Source organism: Microcaecilia unicolor, chromosome 1 (genome assembly GCF_901765095.1).
Source record: "Microcaecilia unicolor chromosome 1, aMicUni1.1, whole genome shotgun sequence".
Taxonomy (NCBI): Eukaryota; Metazoa; Chordata; class Amphibia; order Gymnophiona; family Siphonopidae; genus Microcaecilia; species Microcaecilia unicolor.
In genome coordinates, this window is record NC_044031.1 from 525276898 (window position 1) to 525304897 (window position 28000).

Here is a 28000-nt window from a genome sequence, read left to right on the forward strand (position 1 = left end):
TACTACAGGTATTTTATTAGCTCAGTCTATCACTCAAAGGAATGACACATTTTTTATGATTTCTAACCTTGGCATATAAAATTTCAATTCTTCTGTCCCTCCTCCCATTCTTCAAACTGGCCAAGCTACTGAATTCAACTATCATGCATGCATGGAGCATAGCAGTCTCTTTCAGAAGGAGAAACTGAAAAGCAGCATTATTCATAATATAGGTCATACTGACCAGTCAGGTCACTATGAGAAGTGATTATTAGTTACATTCCCTTCTATAAAGCAGTACAAAGTTCCATTGTTTTTTCTTTTTATTCTTTTTTTTAATTAAGGCAGCACAGATTTAGTTTTGAGATAAAGTTCCAGGATATATAATAAAAACCACAAACAGTCCTTTACAAACATTTATATTAACTTGATTATCACTGGAAAATCCAGTTTTCCATCACAGCACCGTTTGCCAAGACACATTTCTAGGAATTAAGAGAAAATAATTGTTTCCAAAGCACTACATATTGTAGAGCTAGAGACCCGACTTGATGTGCTCAGTATAACGGCAATTGAAACAATATTTTGAAGGATGAAGATGTACAATATTTTTTGTAGCAGTCTTTAACATAGCACCATTATACAGCAAAAACAATTAAATGGTATGCTAGCACCACAAAAACTGATGAAGTAACAGCTATTTTATAGGGGTGTGCACAATAATTTTTATATTGTTCTTGTCACATCAAGTGCCCTCTTTTTGTTTCATTTGATGTTCACTTTGGTTCTTTTAAAACACACATACACAAACAAAAAAGCAAAACAAAATGAAGCAAAGGCCTTCCTCCTTCCCTGTGTCTGCTCAGGTCCCAAACTTACCCCATCTGCAGACCTTAGAGATGCAGCAACAGGCCACATTTTCAAAATGGAGCTATAAGGTCATATTACAACATACAGCCATACAATAAACACACATGCCAGCCTAAAAGCCCTCCAGCAACATCTGGAAAGCAGGAGAATTTAGGGTTTTCTCCTGCCCCATTTTAATTTGCAATAGTAACTCAAACCAAGCCCAGAAAGTTAGGAATGGCTGGAGGGTCACTCCTGCCCCATTTGAATAAAAGACTACAGGTAGGGTAAGCAGGGGACGTAAGGATGGACAGGGTGGTTCAGGACTCAGTTGGTGTCCATTTTACCATTTCCCAAACAAAAAGAAATGAAAAGAACAAATTTTAGGGAGATGGGCAATATTTTTGAAAATGAAACAAAGCTTTTTCATTACATTTTTCTTTTAATTTTCAAATCAATGTAATGCCCTCCCACGGAAGGTGGTGGAGATGAAAACGGTAACAGAATTCAAACATGCGTGGGATAAACATAAAGGAATCCTGTTCAGAAGGTATGTATCCTTGGGAGCTTAGCCAAGTTTAGGTGGCAGAGCCGGTGGTGGGAGGCAGGGCTGGTTGGGAGGCGGGGATAGTACTGGGCAGACTTATATGGTCTGTGCCAGAGCTGGTGGTGGGAGGCGAGGCTAGTGGTTGGGAGGCGGGGATAGTGCTGGGCAGACTTAAACGGTCTGTGCCAGAGCTGGTGGTGGGAGGTGAGGCTGGTGGTTGGGAGGCGGGGATAGTGCTGGCCAGACTTATACGGTCTGTGCCCTGAAGACGACAGGTACAAATGTGGCATATGTGAGTTTATCTTGTTGGGCAGACTGGATGGACCGTGCAGGTCTTTTTCTGCCGTCATCTACTATGTTACTATTATTCAGGATCATATTTCTAAACTAGAATAGTCTAGTGTGGCGCCCGACTGAAACAAATATCTTCAGTTTCAGCTGAAATCTGAATGTGGAGCCAAAACTAGCTGCTCAGATTCGGTCAAAACTGAATACAAAACTGGCCTGGTTCCAACCCCCCCCCCCCCCCCCCCCCAACAAAAAAAGGTCTCCCCTGGACACCCCAAACCCTCAGCAGCAGGTTCTGTCCTCACACACACACCCTGGCAGCAGGCCCCCTTATGGGCCTACCTTTTAATTGGTGGTAATGGGCACAAGAGCAATCCACCCGCTCCCACACAAGGCTGGCTCCTTCTTCCAAATGGCTACAGAGACTGCTGCTAGACATCCCGGCAGGCATTTTGAAGGAGGAGCTGGTCTTGTGCAGGCCCAGGAGGGGACCCGCCGCCGATGGGTGTGTCTGAAGAGGGCCTGCTGTAGCAGGTGTGTTAGCTGAACAGCATTTTTAGTTCCAGCTGAAAATGCACAGTCGGCCTCATGTCTAGTGGTTAAACCAGAAGGTCTAGACCCAGGGAAGCAAAGGTTCAAATCACACATCTCTAATGCTTCTTGTGACCTTTGGCAAATCACCGGGGACACAGGAAAAAAATATTACCCCTGAATGTAACTTGCTTTGAGCTACCACTGAAAATAAATTAACTAAATCCAAAAACAACAAAAATAGCAAGATTGTAAACTGCTGCAATAGTTGGCTTTCATGTATGGAGAATGTCCGGATTTCAACTATAGCTAATTGAGAAGAATATAGGTGTGCAAGGGGTGACATCCTTAGATTTACAGTAGGAATCAAGAAGAAAGTACAGGGCAACACAGGACTCTCAAGCTGGGCGAATTCAACTTCAAACTCTTTATTAGGCACCACAATGAAAGACCTGACACAAGCCTGTGTTTCAGTGGAAGGCCGCCTGCTTCAGGGGCCACAGGACTGCACATAAAATATACAAATGTATGGTTACAAATAAAAACATAAAAATAAAGTACATGTAAAGCAGAAATACCTGTAGCAATAAGCTATGTCTATAAATAATGGGCACTAAAAATTTTTAAAACATGATAATCCTTATACATTTTTTTGTAAAACATCTTGTATAGTGTATTAAAAAAAACTCTGTGCTATGAAATGAAAAATACACTGTAGGCAAAGTATCAATGCTTAAATCTGAGGAAGACTTTGAATGGTTATGACTGTGTATCCAAAGAAATATAAAGATGTGAAGTATGATTTTCTCCTACTGCCAGAAATATAGAAGGTGTGGAACTCAAAAAGGCTAAAGAACTGTGTATGGAACATATTAAAAATTAGTAACCAGGTTGGTTATATATCAACTACCCACCTTAATGAAGTTACTTGTCTATGTATGGTACCTGTGGATGGTGTGTGTTATTCAGTGCTGACAAAGCTATAAAAGTAGATGAAAGGGAGTGGGGGAGGGAAAAGAAAAGTTCTTTTAAATGCGTGACTGCTTCCCTTTTATGATTAATCTCACTACCATTGTCTATATTAAAATATCACACTCTATAAAACATAAAAATAAATCGAGTAAAACTATAAACACTATAATACCTGATTCTAGCCTGTCAAAGTATCAGGACATCATGGCAGGAGAAGAGCAGACCATAACAAGTAGTCCAAGAAGAATTTTATTGATATTGTTACATTTGAGGAGTTAAAAACATGCGCCTGATATGGCCACGTTTTGCCCTACCCAGAGTTGCATCAGGGGCAAGGGGCAAGTGGTACTGCACATCTTCTATTCATATATTTTAATAAGTTTTACATTTAATTGTATAGTCTTATAAGTTCAAAAAGTTACTTATATGACCATTTATTAATTTTAATTATTATTTATGTTTGGTTTCATGCTAAGTCTTATCTATGTTTATTCTGATTTTAATTTTAAGAGCACATTTTTATGTTATCATTTTACTAACATTAGTTTTGTTCTCACAATACCATTTGCCCCAGATGCAGCATTTCAGCAAACTTCCCTTCTGTGGGCATCTGCTCTTTGATGACAATCTGGAGAAGACTGTTAAGGACCTGGGGGAAATCAGACTTTGGCAACTTCTGAAAGATAGTGCTTGGTTCTCTAGGATTTCTGCTGGAAGTGTTCAATATACAGACTGGCACCATCCACATTCCAGTAAGATACATTTCTTTGAGATTAAGCAAGTACACAGCCCTCTATTTTGGACTGCCTCCAAGGTGGGCTCTGCCACAGCCAAAGGTATCACAGAGGCCACCATCATGGCAACTGCTCCCAGTAAAACAAGTGCACTACCAGGCACACCGAGTCCTCATCCACAGAAACCTCTCAGATTTCTAAGAGGAGCCCTTGAAAGGGAACTCCTCCTAGGAAACTTTGCTCCCCACCACCACCCCCTCCAAACATCTCTGAGTGTGGGGGAACTTCAGAAGAGCGAGCAGTCCCTTTAGCCCAAGGAGATGGTGGCTACTTTGACTGGGAACTAGGAGAACCTTGGGCCCTCAGGAATAGCTCCCCTCTGGTCACGTCCCTAGAATGTTAATGATGACAAAAATGGGGCGAAATGGGGCCCACAGGGCCTCCCAAGACCTCAAGCCAAGGAAAGGGCCCTGTTGGTTCTCCCAGAAAGAGGAGTCTACACCCCTCAGACTACGTATCCAATACACAGTCTAGGGGCAAGATGGTCACCATTCCTGTTAAGATTAGCTCTGCTGTGATGGGAACGGAGGCTTTCCCAGTGCAAAGTTCCTGCCCCCAGAGTGTATCCTGGGCAATGCCCCTGCTTCTCTCTAATTGCAACATAATCCTCACTGCACACAGGGCAAAAGGAACAGGTCATCATGCTTTTACAATGGGATTCATAAGCCATACTGCACCAGCCAGCCAGCAAAAAAGCTCTGGGTTGTGCTGCAGTGGAGCAGCAGATGATGTACAGCCCTCCCTCAGCCCTGAAGCAGAAATGGCTGCCCCAGGTTCAAATTCAAAAAGGCCTCCAATGGCAGAGGACGTTTAATGTAAGCAAGTGCAAAGTGATTGTTATGAGTGTGAGCCCTTGAGCCCAGACAGAGGCACAGCGTCCCAGTGAGTCGAGCCCGCGCTCAGTCGGGCAGCCAAACAACCCCGAGGCTTCACCTGGCAATCCTGAGCTCACGGGCCCTGCGCCCGGAAGAGAAACGCCAGTCCCAGAGCGCCGGCGCTGCAAACACGGCCGGCGCTCCGAAGTGCCACAGTGACCCGAACGGAAGCAAAAGCGCTGTGCCGCCAAGCCGGCTAGCGCGACAGGCAGGGGAAAAGCAGCATTGGAGCGTCGGCTCAGATAGCACGGGCGATGCTCCTCCTCATGGAGGTGGAACCGGGGAACGGCCCCGACGCGGAGAGGGAGCAGGATGCGCAGCAGGTGAGGAGCAGCGCAAGCGTGACAGTGATACATTTGGGAAAGAGGAACCTGAACTATAACTACGTGATGCAAGGTTCCACATTAGGAATCACCGACTAGAAAAGGGATCTAGATGTCATTGTTGATGATACGTTGAAATCCTCTCTTCACTGTGTGGCCGCGGCTACAAAAGCAAATAGAATGTTAGGTATTAGGACTGGAATGGAAAACAAAAATGAGGATGTTATAATGCCTTTGTATCGCTCCATGGTGCGACTGCACCTCAAATATCATGTGCAATTCTGGTCATCGCATCTCAAAAAAGATAGTGGAATTAGAAAAGGTACAGAGAAGGGCAACAAAAATGATAAAGGGGATGGGATGACTTCCCTATGAGGAAAGGCTGAAGCGTCTAGGGCTCTTCAGCTCGGAGAAGAGACAACTGAGGGGTGATATGATAGAGGTCTATAAAATAATGAGTGGAATAGAACGGGTAGACATGAATTGCTTGTTTACTCTTTCCAAAAATACTAGGACTAGGGGGCACGTAATGAAGCTGCAAAGTAGTACATTTAAAATGAATCAGAGAAAATATTTCTTCATTCAACGTGTAATTGAACTCTGGAATTCATTGCCAGAAAATGTAGTGAAAGCAGTTAGCTTAGCGGTGTTTAAAAAATGTTTGGATACCTTCCTAAAAGAAAAGTCCATAAGCTATTATTAAAGTGACTTGGGGAAAACCCACCACTTATTTCTACGATAAGAAGCATAAAATGTATTGTACTGTTTTGGGATCTTGCCAGGTACTTGTGACCTGGATTGGTCACTGTTGGAAACAGGATGCTGGGCTTGATGGACCTTTGGTCTGTCCCAGTATGGCAATACTTATGTACGCGGATCTTTCCCGTGCACTAAGGTCATTTTTACTGCAGCAGCGAACTGGCCAATTTTCTATTTTCTGAATTAATGGCCATGCGCTAATGTTGCCACTAGCACGCGGCAATTAATAGAAATTAATGTGTGGGCACTTACTGTCACCCATTTTGTAGGTGTTAAGGACTCATGCACTAATCAATTAGCACACCTACATTACCGTGCACTGATTAGCGCAGAAGCGCCCACTCTCTGCCCCCAATCATGCCCCACAGTAAGCCCTTTTAAGCTGTGGTAAGCGAGTACTATCACTTACCACAGCTTAGTAAAAGGACCCCTAAATAAATACATACATAGATACAGCTTAGTAAAAGGACCCCTAAATAAATACATACATAGATACAGCCTCAATATAATGTCAGTTCTTAACAGTGAACAACTGTATGCCTCACAGCACCATCTCTTAAATTAGCTGGAATTCCCTACATTAAAAAAAGCTTTTGCACGTGTGATAGGTTGGGGCAGCTGTTTATGAGAGCCACAGTCATCTCTGGCTTCCAGGAAGGTTAATTCCTCTTTCCACTGGTGTTGACAGGACAGTAACAAAAAGAAAAAGGAAGATGTGGGACACAGAAAGCCCTGGCCCACCATGACAGTGACCGGCAGTTGCTCCAGTCCCACAAGCTGTTGAGCATGTAAGGGCCTTTTTTTTTTTTTAAGAACTTGCAAAAACAAACATTAAATTAATTACTCAGAGCTACTTGGCTACCCATACATACCCCCTTGTCCTCCCTTGCAAAATGGGAAGTCAAGGAAGATCTGCTGCAGCGACTGTATGCACATGCTGGCTCGCAATCTTGCACTTAGTGCAACAATAACACTGAATCTGTATGGAACTGAAAGCACTTCTGTCAAGCAGCAATCCTCAAAGGAGGCAAGGGCAGCCATGTCTATAGTCACAAATCAAATACCCATTTGCATCTTAAGAGCAGTGGTCTTCAGGGCTAACAAATTATTTTGCATCAATTACAGTTGTGCATATTTCCTTTTACTGATCTTGTGCTATTACCATAATAAATTATGGCATGCTATACATTTTTCATGAACATTCTTTGAAAATAATACACTTCCATGAGTATTACACTACTAAATATAGGTTACCAGCCCTTACTGGCAGTCCTGTGGCAGCATTTGCAAGAAGCTAAACTTATCTACCCTGCACAAACACTAAAAGGGCAATTCTACAATGGGTGCTTCCATTTAGGTGCTCAAAGGGCACACAGTGGAAGCCTATCCTATAACAATATTTGGAGGGTCAGGGTCCATTATAGAATACTAGTGCAACTCGGTATCAGGGCACCTTATATTCACAAGTTCACAGTTACACCAGTTAAAGACTTGGCGTAACTGTGGCAGGACATGCATAACTGACAGTATTCTCTAAGTTGTACACATGTCCTGTGCATGGTCTGAACAAACAGAAAAAGTAAACACTGGGCCTTCAGGAATGAGAAAAATGCAATCCTTTATTAATGATGAATACCCGACACGGGCCGTGTTTCGGCGTATAAACGCCTGCATCAGGGGTCAAAAAGCTCTTCTAGGTCAGCTAGTTAGCTAGTAGATAAAGATGATTAACAAACATGGTCTGCCCATGTATATGCCCCCTTTACATGTATGCATGATGCGTGCCATTGTAGACTAGCATGTGGTCTCTCCGTTGGCACTTTCACAGGTCAAAGTACATTTGATGCACAGAAGTGCTAGTATTCTATACATTTACACATGAAAGAAGCTCATAAATCTAGGGGGCCTGGTTTAGAAAATTGCCCTTTATACGTAGAGCAAAAAATATCTAGCCCATTTTCCTTAAACACACTGTAGCTAACAATGGTAGGCCACACAAAGAACTGTACAACACTAAGGAAAATCATTCCAGCCAAGAAAAAAAAAAGCTATATATACTGAATGCCAAATGTTAGGGAAAGGTCTAAGTGGTCAAGCTCTCACAACAAATGGCAGGGCCTTTATCATTAGGTAAATGAATTTAACAATTTTCTACACATACCGACAACTACAGTCTGCACATATAATTAACATTCTGTCTACTGTTTTAGTCCACGCTGTATTTTGAAACCTTTTCCCCCCAGTGTAACATAATTCTTTGCCCTCTCTTTCATTAGATGGCTTTGGTTTTGAGGCCTATGAAAGTCAGACAATTAAAGTTCATAGTATTTCCCCAACAGACCAAACTCACGAGCCTAAGTGGGCAACCACAAAGACAGGAAGGATTCTGTACTTCATTTAGATATTTATTTTGAACAAAAGACTTTTTCATTTCAGACATGTAAACAGATAACTACGAAGAAAAACCATGGATTCTATTACAAATGAAAAAAGAAAAATCAAATCAAATTTTAAAAAAGCCATGACCTCTGAAAAAGAAAAACCGTAAAAGCAGAAGGAAAGGAGTTGGCTATAATTTTATAATTTATACACATACATACACACAAACATACACACACACTACAGATCCCATATAATGCTGTTGTTGGGGTCCAAGATATTTGACCACATTTTATAGGGGCCAAAGAAGAATAAGTTAAGCATAAAGTAATAAAGGGGTCCACCCCTTGACCACATTGTAAGCAATCCCCAATCCCGCATTATATAGGATCTACGAGATTTTATATATATACTAGTAAAAAAGGCCCATTTCTGACACAAATGAAACGGGCGCTAGCAAGGTTTTCCTCAGCCTGTGTATGTGAGTGACTGTGTGTGAGAGAGAGAGAGAGTGAATGTTTGGCCCAAGGTTCAAATCCTATGGCAGCTCCTTGTGGCCTTAGGAACGTCTCTTAACCCTCCATGCCTCAGGAGAATGCAATAACAAACCACTTCTATATCATGTCAAGAAAACCACGAGGGGGATTCCTCATTTTGTGGTCTCCACAAATCAACTCTGACTCAGTGGCAGATCTGGATCTAGACTTTCTCTACCCCAGTGGGCACACAATCTAAGCTTTGTACTTGAAGCGATGGAGGGTTAAGTGACAGGGAGCCACAGTGGGAATCAAACCCAGTTCCCCCAATTTTCAGCCCACTGTGCTTTTAGGCTACTCCTAAACTCAGGTTTTTTTCATTTAATTTTACATGGTATTAGAAAAGGACAAAGCAGTCTACAATATGATGATATGTACAGTTTATAGTTTCTCCAGTTTCCTTGTCCTAATAATTACAATGCACTCAAGGACAATGAAATATACAAGTTATGAGGACTGTACAGGATAAAGCTAGTTACTGAAAAAATAAAGTGAATTCATGGAGGGTGAGAACTACCAAAACGTGTATGATCAAAGCTTCAAAGTGAGTACAAAGAAGACCTGATGTATCATAGAAGATAAAGTTTTATCAGCGGAGGAAGGGGGCAGCAAAACTTGGAGGCAAAAGCAAACTGAGCAGACAAACAGCATAGAAAAACAAATCACAACATGCAAGAGGGTTCATACTGAAGGTTCAAATATACTGAGGAGCAAAAGTGCAAGCGTTTTAAAGACAGAAAGCAACATGTGAGGAGAGCAATCCTTAGGAAGATTACATTAAGTGGTCTCGCCTGCAAATACTGTTGGGATAGTACACAGAATAAAACACGAGACATAATTATTGGAGTTTCAGATAAAAGTTTATTGTTAATAGTTATGCAATTGTCCTGTAATTATAAGTGTACACATTCATGCATAAATAAGGAGACAAGAGGGAAGAGATAGGGGAGAAAAGATTGGAAAACTTTGATGATAGAAATCTCAGGTTCATTAATATGTGTTAGAAGTATTTGTTATCAGATTTATATTGACTGATAAAGACTTGTATACCATGTGAACTCATCAATAAAAATCATTGAAACATAAAAAAAAGACAGAAAGCAACATTTGAATTTAGACATGCAAAAACGAATGGGAAACCAGTGGTGGAATTTAGAAGGCGATAGGGGAAAGGTAAGTCCTATTGCTATCTTCCAGAAAGACTGTAAAAGGGACAAGATGGTTGTAATAAAGTTTTTTTTTTTTTAATGCATGGGTTAGGATTTTGACTATTGCCAATGTTAAGAAAGGACCAAGTTTTGAATAAAGAAGAAACATGATGGTTAAGAAAGCTAAGAAGATAAATGTCATGATCAAATAACACTCCTGAGACAGCGTATGTAAGCACTAAATCAAGATTTTGGTAGTTATCAACCTTATGACACACTGATTGGACAAAAATGCCTAAATACAAAAAAAAGATAAAAGAAAAAAAATTGAGCAGATGAATAAGTTAAATCTTACGAAATAATGTCAAAATTTACAAACAAAAATGGTGAAGACAAGCAAATCTGCAAGAAATATTATACTATACTGATGATGTTATCCTTGATGCTAAAGTTCACAGAAGAATACAAAAATCAAATCCTGCATGTAATTCCTGCAAGAATAAACTATTCATACTAGTAACTTCCAGACTCCCTCTGCTGTCCTAATCCGAAATTCTGCTAAACACAGCAAATTCATTCTCTGCTCAAATACCTCCACCTTGTGGTTATGAGATAGGTTTCTGAAGCAGTCCTCAGTTATTCACAGAGTTTCATAACAAGTGCAAGCACACTTCTGTTCTAAATGGTTATACAAAGATTACAGTAGACTGCATACAAAACCCACTGAATATGCAAATGCATATATTAAGTAATGCTTGGGGATATGGAGTGAGCAGCCCAAAATTAATTCCATAACTGTCATGTGGTAGCCATGTCAACATTTGCTTATTTCTGATCTGAAGAAGGATTACCTTCGAAAGCTAACTAAAAAAAATGTATTAAGTTAGTCCAATAAAGAAGGTATTTTATTTTCTTTACTATGTTTTGATTTATGTCTATTACCTTCCATAAAACTGTAAAATATATAAAAAGATATAACACCTGAAACTTCTATCAAGTTTCAAAGTTTAATGTCTTAATGGGATGTAAAAATCTAAAAATAACATTTCTGGAATCACTTGGGAGTCTGATCATAAGCAACATCAATTACATGAGTATTAATGATTCTACTGCAACTAAAAATTAAGGGCCCTGTTTAGTAAGCTGAAATAGAGGCGAGCTAGTTTAACATGCACTAACCATGTAAATGCCCATAATATTCCTATATAGTGGAATTAGAAAAGGTACACAGAAGACCGACAAAAATTATAAAGAGGATGGGACTTCCCCCTATGAGGAAAGGCTAAAGCGGCTAGGGCTCTACAGCTTGGAGAAAAGACGACTGAGGGGAGATATGATAGAGGTCTATAAAATAATGAGTAGAGTGGAACAGGTAGACGTGAATCATTTGTTTACTCTTTCCAAAAATACTAGGACTAGGGGGCATGCAATGAAGCTACAAAGTAGTAAATTTAAAACAAATCGAAGAAAATATTTCTTCACTCAACACGTAATTAAAGTCTGGAATTTGTTGCCAGAGAATGTAGTAAAAGCAATTAGCTTTGTGGGGTTTAAAAAAGAAAAGCCCATAAGTCATTATTAAGATGGACTTGGGGAAAATCCACTGCTTATTTCTAGGATAAGCCGCATAAAATGTACTATTTTTGGATCTTGCCAGGTACTTGTGACCTGGATTGGCCACTGTTGGAAACAGGATGCTGGACTTGATGGACCTTTGGTCTGTCCCAGTATGGCAACACTTATGTTCTTATAGGCATCTACACGGTTAGTTTCGGCCTGCCTTTCAGACATTGCTGCCTGGATGTCCAACCGGCATCTGAAACTGAACAAGGCAAAGACTGAGCTCCTTGTCTTTCCACCCAAACCCTCTTCTCCTCTTCCCCCACTTTCTGTCTCTGTTGACAACGCCCTCATCCTCCCCGTCTCTTCAGCCCGCAACTCGGAGTCATTTTTGACTCCTCCCTCTCCTTCTCTGCCCATATCCAGCAGACAGCTAAGACCTGTCGCTTCTTCCTCTATAATATTAGCAAAATTCACCCATTCCTCTCTGAACAGACCACCCGAACCCTCGTCCACTCGCTCGTTACCTCTCGTCTTGACTATTGCAACCTTCTCCTCGCTGGCCTCCCGCTTAGCCACCTATCCCCCCTTCAATCTGTCCAAAATTCCGCCGCATGTCTTATCTACTGCGTGAACCGATACTCTCATATCACCCCTCTCCTCAAGTCGCTTCACTGGCTCCCGATCCGCTACCGTATACAGTTCAAGCTTCTCCTATTGACCTTCAAGTGCACTCAATCTGCAGCCCCCCATTACCTCTCTACCCTCCTCTCCCCATATGTTCCCACCCGTAACCTCCACTCTCAGGACAAATCACTCCTTTCTGTACCCTTCTCCACAACCGCTAACTCCAGACTCCGCCCCTTCTGCCTCGCATCACCTTATGCCTGGAACAGACTTCCTGAGCCCATACGCCATGCACCATCGCTGCCCATTTTCAAGTCCTTACTCAAGGCCCATCTCTTCTCCCTTGCTTTTGGTGCCTAACCACCTTCCCATTCCTGATACCTACACTGACTACATAGTTTTTACCTTTAGATTGTAAGCTCTCCTGAGCAGGGACTGTCCTTCCCTGGCAGCGCTATAGAAATGCTAAGTAGTAGTAGTAGTGCGCACTAATTTGTAGCACAAGCTAAAAATGCTAGCACACCTTAGTAAACAGGGCCCTAAATTTGATACAACAAAAATTCTAACATTTATTTGAATAGCTCAGCTAATGTTTGCTGATGATTTTTAAGGGGTTGATTATTTGGGGGGTACTACTAACAACTAATGCAAGCTAACACCATTAATGTGTGTGATTTGCCACCAAGCAAGTGTAGTCAAGTGTAATGCCTTATGGGTTACTCTTCAAACAGAAGCATCTTTCATGAATCATCCATTTACATAAGTAACTTATTTATACACGTATATACAACACTATATCCAATACATAATTTTTCCATTTTCATATCCTTATTTGCACTTTCATTGATCACATCTCCATTACTGTAGCACTATTTATGGTCTGTCCAAATCTGAAAGCCACTCCCTTCATTATACACAGAATGTGGTGGTTTTTAATTTGTACTTTTATAAACACATTAAAGAATATCTATCTATTCTGAAAAATAATTTACTAATACTATCTCTCTCTTTCAATATTGAGTTGTATGTGATAGAGGGGGTGGGCTGCTGTTAAATTAATGATACATTAAAACCATGTGTACTATGCTGACAAAATATCATTAATTTAGTTTACCTATTTCCAAGTTTTACCTTTCTGTTCCAAATGTGTACTATGCTGATTATTTCAGCCTTTCATTATGGTCACATTGTCATAAGAACTATAAATATCCTATGTCAGTTACACTGCTGTACAAAACCTTGGTGAATGTATATATATATTTTTTAATGTGGCAAATAAATACATCTTAATAAGTAATCATGGACCAGGAGAGTGACCTTGAGTGGCTGATCAGCAGTCCAACCCCTCCATCTTTGGGATTTCTGCATCACAAATAAAGAACTCAGCAATTTTTGGCACTGAAGTTTAACAACCAATCATTCAACCATTCCATTAGGTTCTTTTCAAATGACACCTCCATTTGTCTATTTCCTCAGGAGTGTCCCCTCTGTTGTAGATCTTTGGATCATCCACAAAAAGACTAACTAGTCCTTTCTAACCTTTCCACAATATCACTCACAGAATTTGAGGCCCTAATACACAAAAGGAGACAGACAATATCACAAAGAATAAAAATATAGATTTTATGACTTCTAAATGTTTAAAATTATAATATATTGCACATTTTAACACAGGTTCTTTCCACTAAATAAAAACAATTATTCAACTACTACAGCAGACATATACATAATCATATGTATTTTTTTTTTAATTGTATTAGAGTGACTGCAGCAAACTTGCATCTTCACATTTGGTGGCAATTTTGGAAATCTGACAAACGAAACCAAGACATCAGTATTTTTAGTTAATTTATTTATTTACACACACTTGATGTACTGCTAGCAGCCTACGCATAGGCATTTAAGCGGTTTACATAAAATATAAAAATTGGAGATTATGATAAATTAGCAACCCATTGGAATAATGAGTTGACCCTGAATCTTCGGGGGGAACAATTAAAGACCTATGTGTTGAATATACCCAGGGTGACAGAGAATGTGACGCTGAGAGAAACTCTCTACAAATTTGTAATGCGCATGCATTTTTCCCCGCATAGGGCGATGAGGGCGGCAATGCGGATAGACGACACCTGTGCGAAGTGTGCCCACTCCCCGGCGGGCCTTGGGCATATGTTTTGGCAGTGCCCGGGGGTCCTGGATTTCTGGAAGCGGGTGGCTAGACATGTGTCGGCTATGTGGGGAGTGAACTGGAAGCCCCATGCCTCTCAGTTATTTGATCTCTTCAAGCTGCTGACGCCTGGAGCAGTGGGGCTTAAACCCTTCTTGAAGAGAGCGACTCTTATGGGCAAGAAAGGTAAAATTATGTATAATCATACCTGATAATTTTCTTTCCATTAATCATAGCTGATCAATCCATAGACTGGTGGGTTGTGTCCATCTACCAGCAGGTGGAGATAGAGAGCAAACTTTTGCCTCCCTATATGTGGTCATGTGCTGCCGGAAACTCCTCAGTATGTCGATATCAAAGCTCCATCCGCAGGACTCAGCACTTAGAGAATTACACCCACGAAGGGACACTCTGCCCAGCTCACCACCGCCGAAACGGGGGAGGGGAATTAACCCAGCTCATCCCCACACAAGTGGGGGAGGGGAATCCGTCCAGCTCATCCCCGCGGAGCGGGGGAGGGACACCACACCCGCCGATGCGGGGGGATCTGGCTTATCCTGCAACCGCGGGAGGAGCTGACTGACCCTAACACCGCCGAAGCGGGAGGGGTACAAAACTGCCCTAGGGAGTGCCGGCAGAATTTTAAGTCTCAATCCAGCCCCGTAAAACGGAGGGGAGAGGAATGCAGCAGCTCACTGTAACACAAACTCGTCTTAACTCTTGAAGAATCCAAGTGAAAAAACTTGAACACGAAGTCTTTCTGAAGTAACTGAAGACTGAACTTGAACCTGAAATGCAACCAGAATAAAAACAGTACAGATATCTGGGAGGGGCTATGGATTGATCAGCTATGATTAATGGAAAGAAAATTATCAGGTATGATTATACATAATTTTACCTTCCATATCATCAAGCTGATCAATCCATAGACTGGTGGGATGTACCGAAGCAGTACTCACCCAGGGCGGGACATAGAAATCCCTGACCGCAACACTGAAGCTCCAAACCGGGCCTCCGCCCGAGCAGCCACAGTCAAGCGGTAATGCTTGAAGAATGTATGGGCCGAAGCCCAAGTTGCCGCCTTGCATATCTCTTCCAAGGAGACGGAACCGGCCTCTGCCATCGAGGCCGCCTGAGCTCTTGTGGAGTGAGCCTTCAGCTGTATAGGCGGCACCTTCCCCGCGGCCACATAAGCCGCTGCAATGGCTTCCTTGACCCATCTTGCCACTGTAGGCTTAGCAGCCTGCAGACCCCTACGAGGACATGCATACAGGACAAACAGATGATCCGATTTCCGGAAATCATTGGTCACTTCCAAGTATCTGATGATGACTCGTCTCACATCCAGATATTTAAGAGCAGAGTACTCCTCTGGGTAGTCCTCCCTACGAAAGGAAGGGAGACAGAGCTGCTGATTCACATGGAAGCGAGAAACAATCTTGGGCAGAAAGGAAGGCACTGTGCGAATAGTCACTCCTGCCTCAGCGAACTGCAGAAAAGGCTCTCGACATGAGAGCGCCTGGAGCTCGGAAACTCTTCTGGCTGAAGTGATAGCCACCAAAAAGACTGCTTTCAACGTCAGGTCTTTCAGAGATGCCCTTGACAAGGGTTCAAACGGCGGCTTCTGCAATGCTCTTAGCACCAGGTTGAGATTCCACGCAGGCACCACTGAGTGCAGAGGAGGGCGCAGGTGATTAACTCCCTTGAGAAAGCGCACCACATCTGGCTGCGAAGCCAGGGAAGCACCCTTCAGGCGGCCCCTGAAGCAAGCCAGAGCCGCTACCTGGACTTTAAGGGAACTGAGCGACAGGCCTTTCTCCAGACCTTCTTGCAGGAACGCCAACACTGAAGAAATTGGAGCAGTGAAGGGAGAAAGTGAGCCTGCTTCACACCATGCTGCAAAGATACGCCAAACCCTGGCGTAAGCAGTAGAAGTAGAGCGTTTCCTCGCTCTCAGCATAGTGGCGATGACCTTGTCTGAGAAGCCCTTCTTCCTCAGACGCTGCCGCTCAATAGCCAGGCCGTAAGACCAAAGGGAGAGGGATCCTCCATCACCACGGGACCCTGATGTAACCGGCCCTGCTCCACTGACAGCCGCAGAGGATCGTCGACTGAGAGCCTGATCAAGTCCGCATACCAGGGACGTCTGGGCCAATCCGGACCCACCAGGATTACCCTGCCGGGATGCTTTGCCACCCGGTCTAGCACCCTGCCCAACATGGGCCAGGGCGGGAACACATAGAGGAGCTCTTGTGTCGGCCACTGTTGGAGAAGAGCATCTACTCCCAGGGATCGAGGGTCCCGTCCTCTGCTGAAAAAGCGCGGCACTTGGCAATTGGCCGGTGACGCCATCAGATCTAGGCTCGGCTGGCCCCAGCGCTTCGTGATGTCCAAGAACGCCTGAGCAGATAGTTGCCACTCTCCGGGCTCCAAGGTATGGCGACTGAGAAAGTCCGCCTTGACATTCATGACTCCGGCAATGTGGGCCGCTGAAAGCTGCTCCAGGTTCTCTTCCGCCCACTGGCAAAGACTCATAGCCTCCTTGGCTAGAGGGGCGCTCTTGGTACCTCCCTGGCGGTTGATATAGGCCACAGCCGTGGCATTGTCCGACAGGACCCGTACAGGCTACAACACCAGTACCGGGATGAACTCCAATAACACCAACCGAATGGCTCTGAGTTCCAGGAGGTTGATAGACCACTTGCCTCTGCAGGAGACTAGAGCCCCTGCGCTGTCCTTCCCAAGCAGTGGGCTCCCCAGCCCATCAAAGAGGCGTCTGTCGTGACGACAATCCACTCCGGGGTCACCAGAGGCAATCCTGCAGACAACTTGTCTGTCTGCGTCCACCAGCTCAGCGCCTTGCGCACTGCTGGGTCCACGGGAAGGCGCACAGCATAATCCTCCGACATCGGAGTCCAGCGCAGCAGCAGAGATAGCTGTAGTGGTCTCATATGAGCCCTGGCCCAGGGCACTACTTCCATCGTGGCCGTCATAGAGCCCAACAGCTGCACGTAGTCCCAAGCCCGAATAGGAGAGGCTACTAGGAACTAGTCCACCTGAGCCTGAAGCTTGACAATCCGATTGTCTGGCAGGAACACTCTGCCCACTTGGGTGTCGAATCGAACTCCCAGATACTCCAGGGACTGAGTCGGGCGCAGCTGGCTCTTCTTCCAGTTGATGATCCATCCCAGGGAGCTCACAAGAGCAACTACCCGGTCCATAGCTTTGCCGCACTCTGCATAAGAGGGGGCTCGGATCAACCAGTCGTCCAGAAAAGGATGGACTTGTACTCCTTCCTTTAGCAGGAAGGCCGCTAAGACCCCCATTACTTTGGAAAAGGTCCGCGGAGCAGTAGCCAACCCGAAAGGGAGGGCTCTGAACTGGAAGTGTCGTCTCAGGACTGAAAAACGCAGAAAGCGTTGGAGAGGAGGCCAGATGGGAATATGCAGGTACGCTTCCTTGATGTCCAAGGAAGCCAAGAACTCTCCTGCCTTCACTGCCGCTATAACAGAGTGGAGAGTCTCCATGCGAAAGTGCCTCGCTTTCCAGGCCCGATTGACCCCTTTGAGGTCGAGGATAGGCCGGACAGAACCTCCTTTCTTTGGAACCACAAAGTAAATGGAGTAACGTCCCTTGCCAATCTGATTTTTTGGCACCGGAACGACCGCACCCAGGCGGATCAGGTTGTCCAAGGTCTGCTGCACTGCCACAGCTTGACCGGAGACTTGCAGGGAGAGAGTACAAACCCGTCTCTTAAGGGTTGGCAGAACTCTAGCTTGTAGCCGTCTCTGATGACTTCCAGCACCCACGCGTCTGAAGTTATAGCGGTCCACTCGCCCAGAAACGAGGACAGCCGTCCTCCAATCTGCACTGGGGCGTGGACCAAGGCCCCGTCATTGGGTACGAGACCCTGGGGGAGGACCGGAGGGAGCACCTCCGGGACGGCGGTCTCTGCGAAAGGAATGCTGCTTGGGGGAGAAATTCCTCTTGAAGGAAGAGGGGGCAGAGGAACCCGACTTGCCCGGGCGGTACCGACGGGCTTCCAGCAACCGTCCTCTGGAGGTACCGGGACGAGTACTAGCCCGAGCCCTGACCTCTGGTAATTTCTTGCCCTTAGACGTGCCGAGATCGGACACGATTTTGTCCAGCTCGACCCCAAAGAGCAGCTTGCCTTTAAAAGGCAATCTAGCCAGGCGGGATTTAGAGGCGTGGTCAGCAGACCAATGTTTCAGCCAAAGCCACCGCCGCGCAGAGACTGTCTGAGCCATGCCTTTAGCTGAGGCTCTCAAGACATCATACAGCAAGTCTGCCAAATAGGCTAAGCCCGATTCCAGGGCCGGCCAATCAGCCCTCAAGGAAGGATCCGAGGGGGAAGCCCGCTGCACCATAGTCAGGCACGCCCTGGCCACATAGGAGCCGCAAACTGAGGCCTGCAAACTTAAAGCAGCTGCCTCAAAGGACGACCTTAAGGCCGCCTCCAATCTTCTGTCTTGGGCATCCTTTAGGGCCGTGCCACCTTCCACCGGCAACGCCGTTTTCTTAGTCACCGCAGTGATTAAAGAATCCACGGTAGGCCACAGATAGGCCTCACGTTCACTCACAGCCAAAGGATAGAGGCGGGACATAGCCCTAGCCACTTTAAGGCTCGTTTCCGGGACATCCCATTGAGCCGCAATTAAGGTGTGCATGGCATCATGCACGTGGAAGGATCTAGGCGGGCGCTTCGTCCCCAGCATAATGGCAGAGCCAACAGGGGCTGAGGGAGAGACGTCCTCCGGAGAGGAAATCTTCAAAGTGTCCATGGCCTGTAAAAACAGGTTGGGCAAATCCTCTGGGCTAAAAAGCCGCGCTGCAGAGGGGTCATCCGCTCCATCCGAGCGGGGATCTATCTCCTCCAAGGAATCCGCAAAGGACCGTTGGGAGACCTCAGACACGCTGCCCTCATCTACATCGGAGGAGACAAAGTCCTCCAAGGCCTGGAAATCAACCCGAGGGTGTTTACCTCTGGGAACCTCAACCTCTTTATCAGAAGAGGGAGCAGGGGCAGCGTTTTGCATGAGGAAAGCCTGATGCAGCAGCAAAACAAACTCGGGGGAGAAACCCCCCAGACTGTGCACTTCCGCAGCCTGGGCAACAGCCCTAGACGCACTCTCAACCGGCGCTCGCAATAGCGGGGGAGAGACATGCTGCGCATCCAAAATGGCGTCCGGCGCGAAACTCCGCGAAGGAGCCGCGCGGGAAGAACGGCGCTTAACTTTAGCCGCTTGTGCCGTCGCCCAAATTAAGGGCGTTCATGGCATTGTCTCCAACCTCAAGGGCGGCCCACGAAGAAGCCGTCCGAGCCGCGTGGCCGGCCAAGATGGCGGAGGCGAGGAGCGGGGGATGGGCGTTTATGGCGGGAAAAAACCGCCACGCCGGAGGAACGACCGGGACATTCATCGGTCACTAAACTGTCACCCATCAAGGGCGAATCAGGTTGTAAAACCCCCGCATCCCCTCTAGAAGCGCTCCAGCGATCCGGGGAGCGACCCTTTGCGCCCTCGCCCTCCGACGCCATATGCCACGAGGAGAAGAATCGGGGAACCCCCTGCCCGCTATAAAAAGGTAAAATTACCTGCTTGCCGCTCCGAGCTGTAACGAACTGGTGTCCCAGTGAGTAGCTGCAATGAACGTTTAAAGAAACGTCGAATTAAACGCCTTTAAAGACGTTTAAAATTTTTTTTTTTTTTTTAAACGGAGCCAGCGGGAGGGGGGAGAAAAGGAGGGACCTGGCACCACCAGGTTTGCACTTGCTCAAAAGAGCCCTCAACCCCAGGCCTCAACAAAACCTAAGGATTAGGCTTGGAGGCCTAGCCAGAGCTGCTGCTGTGTGTGACCACCACCTGCTGAGATAGAGAACATACTGGGGAGTTTCCGGCAGCACATGACCACATATAGGGAGGCAAAAGTTTGCTCTCTATCTCCACCTGCTGGTAGATGGACACAACCCACCAGTCTATGGATTGATCAGCTTGATGATATGGAAGTTATACTTCATCAATGGATAGTAGCAGAGCCCCCAACTTTTCAGCAGTGGAGGTCTAGGATGATTTCTTTGTGTGCACTGGAGCGCAGGGGGGTGGGAGACCTAGCCTCGCCTAGGGGTGATGCCTTTTGTAGAAGATGGGCGCCCTTCTGGGACTCTCTGACCCCGGTGGCACGCAGCAGGGTATTGAATTGCTGATTGACACATCATGGTGACTCCCTAGGTGGGGGGGGGAGATAGAGGGGTTGGGGGGAGTGTATAGGGAGGGATTAAAGGGGAGAGGGTTAGACTTGGGCTTTAAAACCTGGAGGGGTTAGGAGGTTCACATTTGTGTTTAGAGAGTGCAGAACAAGCTGTCACTGGAAATTGTTTATTGTTGCACGACTATGAGGTACGGTTATAAATTGGCTGCAACTGCTCCGTCATTGACAGCTATGACTGAGTCCAAATTGACGCAATGCCAAAACTGAAGATGACAAAGATGACCCCTGTTAGAGGAAGCTGCGTTGAACAAGGGGACATAAGAGTCAAGGCCCTTTGTGGTGGGTTATGTGGAGGGGTTTACCTCTTTAGTGACCGCAACACTGTGCACGACTCTCCAATTTGATTGTGGGGGTGTGTTGGATGAGGGAGGGGAAGGGGCGGGAGGAAAAATGTAAAACTATTAGAAGACATTGTTAGCACAGTTAAAAGGTTGTGTGTTCTGTTTGCTTTTATTTGCATAGCTGTACAAGTGATGTTATCACCAATAAAAATGATTTAAAATAAAATATAAAAATTGGAAGAAGAGGAAAGGGGAGAGGGTAAGAGGAAAGGGGGAGGGTAGGGGAGGACACAAAGTAGTACAGGGAAAGACAATGGAGAAAGCATGGGTTTTTAAGGCCTGCTTAAAGGAGGGGAGAGGAGGATTATTTCTGATATGGAACAGTAGGTCATTCCAAAGTTTGGGGCTCAGACAACTGAAGGCGGATTCACAAGAGGTAGTGAAACATGTAAGAGATGGTGAAGGAAGTGTGAGGATGTTGTTATTAGCCGAGCGGACACGGGTGTATGGGATAGGAGGTTATTGAGGTAGGAAGAGGCAGGGGGCAGCTTGGATTTGTAAACCAGTAAGAAAAGTTTGTATTTAATATTGGTGGAGATGGAAGCCAATGTTCAGAACCAAGAAGGGGTGTGACATGACCGAACTGGTGAGCATTGTGTAAAAGTTTAAAGACAGGCAGTAGATTGAGCTAGTACAGCACAGTCCTACCCTTATAGTCTTTAGTACTTACCACGAACCGTCTCACAAAGTCAAACCAGAGGAATCAGGTTAATTAATGAAAAGTTTCATGTTCTAACATCAGTGTTGATGTCTCATGTATTTAGACTCGGTATTCCATCTTTCTATTATAAGGCACGGGACAGATTACATAATACTAATACATAAAATCAATGCATAACTCAAAACATAGTAACATAGTAAATGACGGCAGAAAAAGACCTGCATGGTCCATCCAGTCTGCCCAACAAGATAAACTCATATGTGCTACTTTTTGTGTATACCCTACTTTGATTTGTACCTGTCCTCTTCAGGGCACAGACCGTATAAGTCTGCCCAGCACTATCCCCGCCTCCCGCCACCGGCTCTGCCACCCAATCTCAGCTAAGCTCCTTAGGATCCATTCCTTCTGAACAGGATTCCTTTATGTTTATCCTACGCGTGTTTGAATTCTGTTACCGTTTTCATTTCCACCAGTAAATAAACATCAAACTGCATCCTCCTCTTCTGCCACCCAGCACCAAATAAAAAATTTGAACCACATGGCTGGAAAAGAACAGGGAAAAGCGGCCAAATGTTGATGGGGGTGCCCCAGTTGTGAGCTCCTGACGGTAGATAAAGACCTGTACGGTCCATCCAGTCTGCCCAACAAGATAAACTCATTTTACATGGTATGTGATACTTTATATGTATACCTGAATTTGATTTTTCCATGCCTTTCTCAGGGCACAGACAGCAGAAGTCTAACAGCACTGTTCTTGTACTAAGTTCCGAAGCTAATTTCTGAATTTACACTCGAGCCCATCCCTATCTATTGAGTCACGATCAGGGCATAGACCGTAGAAATCTGTCCAGCTTCCGTTTTGTTTCCCAATTACCGGCGTCGCCACCCAATCTCCGTTAAGATTCCACGGAACCATTCCTTCTAAACAGGATTCCTTTGTGTTTATCCCATGCATGTTTGAATTCCATTACTGTTTTCATCTCCACCACCTCTTTTTGTGACATAGTTATGACTGAAACAGGTCTAGATTAAACATCTCATTTTTTGCCCTGGATGTTTTTGTTCCATCATGGCAGAAAAACATACAAATTTTGGGAACGCCCAAATCCTGCCCCCAACACGCACCCTTGTGATCTGCAGTAAAACATCTCAAATCAGAGTTTTGAACATAGACCATATCTTAGACCATATCTCCCAATTCTCCATCATGCTTATCCCCTAGTCCTTCTTCACCATCTTCCCTACACCATACTTTCCCCCGTTCCCTTTTCTTTTACTTACACTTTCTTTGTTGCACCTTTCCGTATTCAATTCATATATTCTTAAAGCATTTACTATGTTTACTATAGTCTGTAATATTTCTCCTTACAAGAACTTTGTAATTCTATTTACTATGTAAGCTGCGTTGAACCTGCTATGTGTTGGAAAGCGCGGGGTACAAATGTAATAAATAAATAAACTAAAGAGATCTTGGATTCTCTATAGGTAGAGCTGTTCCAGCAGTTGGTAAAGGAACCCACATGAGATGGGGCCATACTGGACTCGATGTTTACAAATGGGGAGTGTGTTTCTGACGTTACAATGGGTAATCTTTTGACAAATAGTGATCAGCTGACGTGGTTCAAAATTAAAGAGATCTTTTACTTAGGCTCGCTAGCGTTTTTAGTGCGCACTAAAAATAGGCACTTGCTAAATGCTAGAAACGCCAATGTATTCCTATGGGTGTCTCTAGCGTTTAGCGCATGCCTATTTTTAGCGCGCGCTAAAAATGCTAGCGAGTCTTAGTAAAAGGATCCCTAAGTCATGTATTGAGACGACTTATTCAAATTTGAAGATTTTAAAATTTTAAAGGAAAAAATATTCTCCCCATTTGTAAACATCAAATCCAGAATGGCCCCATCTTGTGTGGATTACATTACCAACAGCTAGAACAGCTCTACCTATAGAGAATCCAAGATCTCTTTACTTCTTGATGAGCTCACAACAGGGACACCCCAATCAACATTCAGCACATTGAAATTATCTATTGTCAGGTTTGTCAGCACAAGATAAGATGAGATATAATAAATTATGATGCTTTGTTGTGGTTAGCACTATATTGTACGCTTAGCTTTGTCTTATTGTTGTTTTTAATCTTTCCTATTTTTATCTGAAGTTCTTTATCTTTTCTTTTGTGTTTTATAATTTTGTGTTGTAAATGACTCAAAGTTAAATAAAAAACTTGAAACCTCCCAGTTACTTCTTATGGCTCCAGTACACTCTCTCTTCTTGGTACTGTCCCTTCCCAATCTCTCTCTCCATCTGAAACCACTGTATACTGCAGGAACACATTGCCAACCTTCTGCTTCCATCATCTCACCATATCTTTTGTCTTCTCCCTTCTTCTCAGTTCTCACCCTTCAACATTTCCTTCCTTCCATTCAACCATCTCCATTCTGAGTACATCTCGCCTTCGTTGCTGTAGTCATGCCTCTCCTACTCTTCTCCATACTCTCTTGGTCCTTCTCCTGCTCTCCGCTGGGGATATCCTCCACATTAGCTCTCATCGTATTCGTGCAGGTCACACCATGATGTCTCCAATCTAATTTTTGTTCCTCTCCTCCCCTCTTCTTCCCTGCCTTTCTCATGTGCTCTGTAGAGTGCCCGCTCTGTCTGCAAGAAACTTTCCTATATCCACGACCTCTTTATCTCTCTTGACTTGGCTTTGCCCTGTAGACTCTGCTTCAGCCATAGCACTGTGTCATGGAGATTACCTTTTCTCCCATAGTTCTTGCCCGGTTGGCCGCAGAGGTGGTGTCGGGCTACTACTTCCACCCTTCTGTAGATTTCAGCCTCTTCTTCCATCTCAGTCTCACTGCTTTTCTTCCTTCGAAGTCCACTCCATCCGTCTATTCACTCCTCTGCCTCTGAGTAGAAATCATTAATCAACCCCCTGAAAAATCCCTTTCTTCCTTTCTCACTGACTTTGACGCCTGGCTTTCCTTTTTTCTTGAACCCTCATCTCCTTCCCTCATTCTTGGGGATTTTAACATTCATGCTAATTAACCCTCCGACTCTTACACTTCTCAGTTTCATCCTCTTTCAATCTTCAACTGTGCTCCACTACCCACACTCACCACAATGGCCACTGTCTTGATCTTATCGTCTCCAACTGCTCACTCTCCAGTTTCTCCACCTCAGCTCTTCCCCTCTCTGACCATCATCAGATAACTTTCACAACACCTTCCCCACTAGTCCCATCCAATCTCAACCAATACATTTAGGAATCTTCAGGCTATTGATCCTTCTACTCTGTCCTCCAGTGTTTCAAATCTCTTCTGAACCACTATGTTATCCAAGTCTGTCAATGAGGCTGTCTCTTCCTATACTACTACTCTCTTCTGCTCTGGATATTCTCACTCCTCCCATTCCCCATTCTGTAAGGTGAACCAAACCCCAACCTTGGCTGACCTCTAGAATCTGCTACCTACGTTCCTGTGCCCGCTCTGCCAAACGTCTTTGGCTGAAATCCCATGCCGACTTTATACATTTCAAATTCTTGCTGACCTCCTTCCACTCTGCTCTTTCACTTGCCAAACAGGACTACTACATCCAGTTGACTAATTCTCTTGGCTCAAACCCTCGACGTCTCTTTGCCACACTGAACTCTCTCCTCAAAGTGCCTTCACTTCCAACTCCCCCTTCACTTTCTCCCCAGAGCTGAGTACTTTCATGATAAGATTCACAAGATTAAACTTGAATTCTCAACCAAGTCACTTCCACCGCTCCTTCCCTTAGTCCAGTCTCTCAACCCTCCTTCAACCCCTGCCTCCTTTTCTTCCTTTTCTGAAATCAGTGAAGAAAAACTGCACATTTTCTTTCCTCCTCGAAACCACCTGTTCCTCTGATCTTATTCCCACCCATCTACTTAGCACTCTCTCTCCTACTGTCATCTCCTTCACTTTTCATTTTCCACTGTGACTGTTCTTGATGCCTTCAAACATGCCAAAGTCATACCACTCCTCAAAAAAACTTCATTGGACACTACCTGTCCTTCCAACTATCACTCCATCCCCCTCATCCCTTTCCTATCCAAGATATTTGAACATGCTGTTCACCACCATTGTCTTGACTTTCTTTCATCTCAAGCTATTCTTGATCCACTTCAATTTGGCTTTCGCCTTCTTCATTCAACTGAAACAGCGCTTGCTAAAGTCTCCAATTAACTGTTCCTGGCCAGATCCAAAAGTCTCTATTCTATCCTCATCCTTCTTGATCTGCTGCTTTTGACACTATTGATCACCGTCTACTCCTTGATATGCTGTCCTCACTTGGATTTCAGGGCTCTGTTCTTTCCTGGGTTTTTCCTTCTCTCTCCCATCATACGTTTAGTGTATAATCTGGTGGATCCTCCTACATTTCTATCCCACTATCAGTTGGTGTACCTCAGGGATATGTCCTGGGACATCATCTTTTCTCCATCTATACTTCTCCCCTTGGTGCTCTGATCTCATCCCATGGTTTTCAGTATCACCTTTACGCTGATGACTCCCAAATCTACCTCTCCACACCAGAAATTTCAGCAGGAATCCAGGCCAAAGTATCAGCCTGCCTGTCTGACATTGCTGCCTGGATGTCTCACCGCCATCTGAAACTAAACAAAACAAAGATTGAGCTTCTTATCTTTCCCCCTAAACCAACCTCTCCTCTTCCACCATTCTCTATCTCCAGCACCCCCTTAAACTGTGCCGGGGGGGAGGTCAGAGGGACCGGAGATCCGCTGGAGCTTCAACCCCCTGTTGCTGGGGGAGGGGGGGGGGGTCATTCAGGTCAGGGTTCCTGCAGGTACTGCTGCATTGGGGGGAATGGGGGCCTGCTAGCATGCAAATACATGCTGGACAGGGCTCACCATTCCTCCCCAATGGCCTGCAAACCCTAACGCCAATTCAGAGCTGGTGTAGGGTTTGCCACAGCCAGCGGGCTAATCTTTGGCGTGCTGGTCGCTGATCATTGGGGATGAATAGGTTTAGCCCTGTTTTACATTAACCGTGTGGCTAACGTTTTCTCTTTTTTTCCACCATTGTAAATATGTGGAATGCATCTGGTCTGGGCTTTCAAGGTGGTATTTTTGAACAACGTCAATGCCTGATTTATGCGTAAATGATCAAAAGCCCCACACTGTTCCAAACAATGCTCTAAAAATAGAGCTGGAACAGCGCAGGGCTTTACCGCCCCTATGAACAGAGATAACAGCATGCAAATTTAAGCACGCGATTATCTCTGATAATTTGGTAAAAGTGCAGAAGGACCAGTAGGCAATATACCAAAGATTGTGACTAACCAATTCACTTTTCTAGAAGGCAGCAAAGCTCTGAATGATCACAGAACTAAATTTTTGGTAGGTCATAGGATGCTGATTTCAGTATAAGGATGATGTACTGAAATGCATGGATAAGATTTCCTGAGTGATATTGATCACGCTGAACTCATTCTGTTCGGTTCCTTCCACTCACCTTCCTACCGCCCTCAGTCACAGCAGTCCGGGAACTTTCCCGCTCCAGTGCCGCCGCTAAGCCCCCCGGACGGGAAGTGGCTGGTTCGCTAGAGCCTCCAACTTCCGACCTGTCACCGCTGCTGAAAGTGCGGCCTGAACCCCGCGGACACCACAGTGGCAACAGCAGCCGGCTCCTAGCGGCTCTCCAGCACGGGGCCGCCATGATGAGTCCTGCACCCCCCGAGGAGAAGGTAAGGAAGAGCGGCAGCCTGGAGAGAAAAAGAGCCTGAATAAGAGATGCTGCGCCCTCTGCCGGCTGGAGTTAGGAAGAGCCGGCCAAGTAAGCCTAGGAGTGAATACTGCTGCCGGCTTTCTCTACGCAGGCATACGAGCCAGCTGAGCACCCCCCTGTTGAACAAGCTCCTTTATTGTGGCCAGGCCAGGGAGGTATAATTTGGTTTTGTTTTTGTAGAGAGGATAGTTTGATTAAAAGTACCAGTGCTTAAGTTAACACATAGCTTATTAAAAATGTGTGGTGAGAAGCTTTTAGTTAAACCACAGCAATGCAAAGAAATTTTTAACTTTGGCTATGTCCAACATGGATGCAGAACACGAAAAATATACCAACAGGTCAGTAGCTTTCTACATTGGCCTGTAGTCTTGTGCCTCCCACTGAACATGACATCCTTCACCTCCTACTCTGGCAAGGAAGCCAGTCCCTGATAATCTAACAGTCCCCCCCCCCCCCCCCCCCCACACACACACACACACACACACACACACACATACACACTGACAAAGTGGCTAACACAACTCTCCCTCCTCCCCTCTCCCTTACAAGGTAGCCAATCTAGCAGCCCCCTAATATGACACCCCTGCCCCTGATTTAAGAAATATTCCCTG

The 28000-nt window shown here is 45.0% G+C and overlaps 1 protein-coding gene across 1 annotated transcript in view; it reads right to left on the reverse strand.

Moving 5' to 3' along the window:
- The window catches only part of MRPS28 (mitochondrial ribosomal protein S28), a 220672-nt gene extending 192890 nt beyond the window's left edge, over positions 1–27782 (reverse strand). Inside the window, exons 1-2 of the mRNA XM_030189682.1 lie at positions 27744–27782; positions 27117–27413 (exon numbers count right to left, since the gene is read on the reverse strand). Coding sequence (XP_030045542.1) covers positions 27117–27413; positions 27744–27782 — 336 coding nt within the window. The remainder of the gene's footprint in view (positions 1–27116; positions 27414–27743) is intronic.
- Positions 27783–28000: the final 218 nt, after the last annotated feature.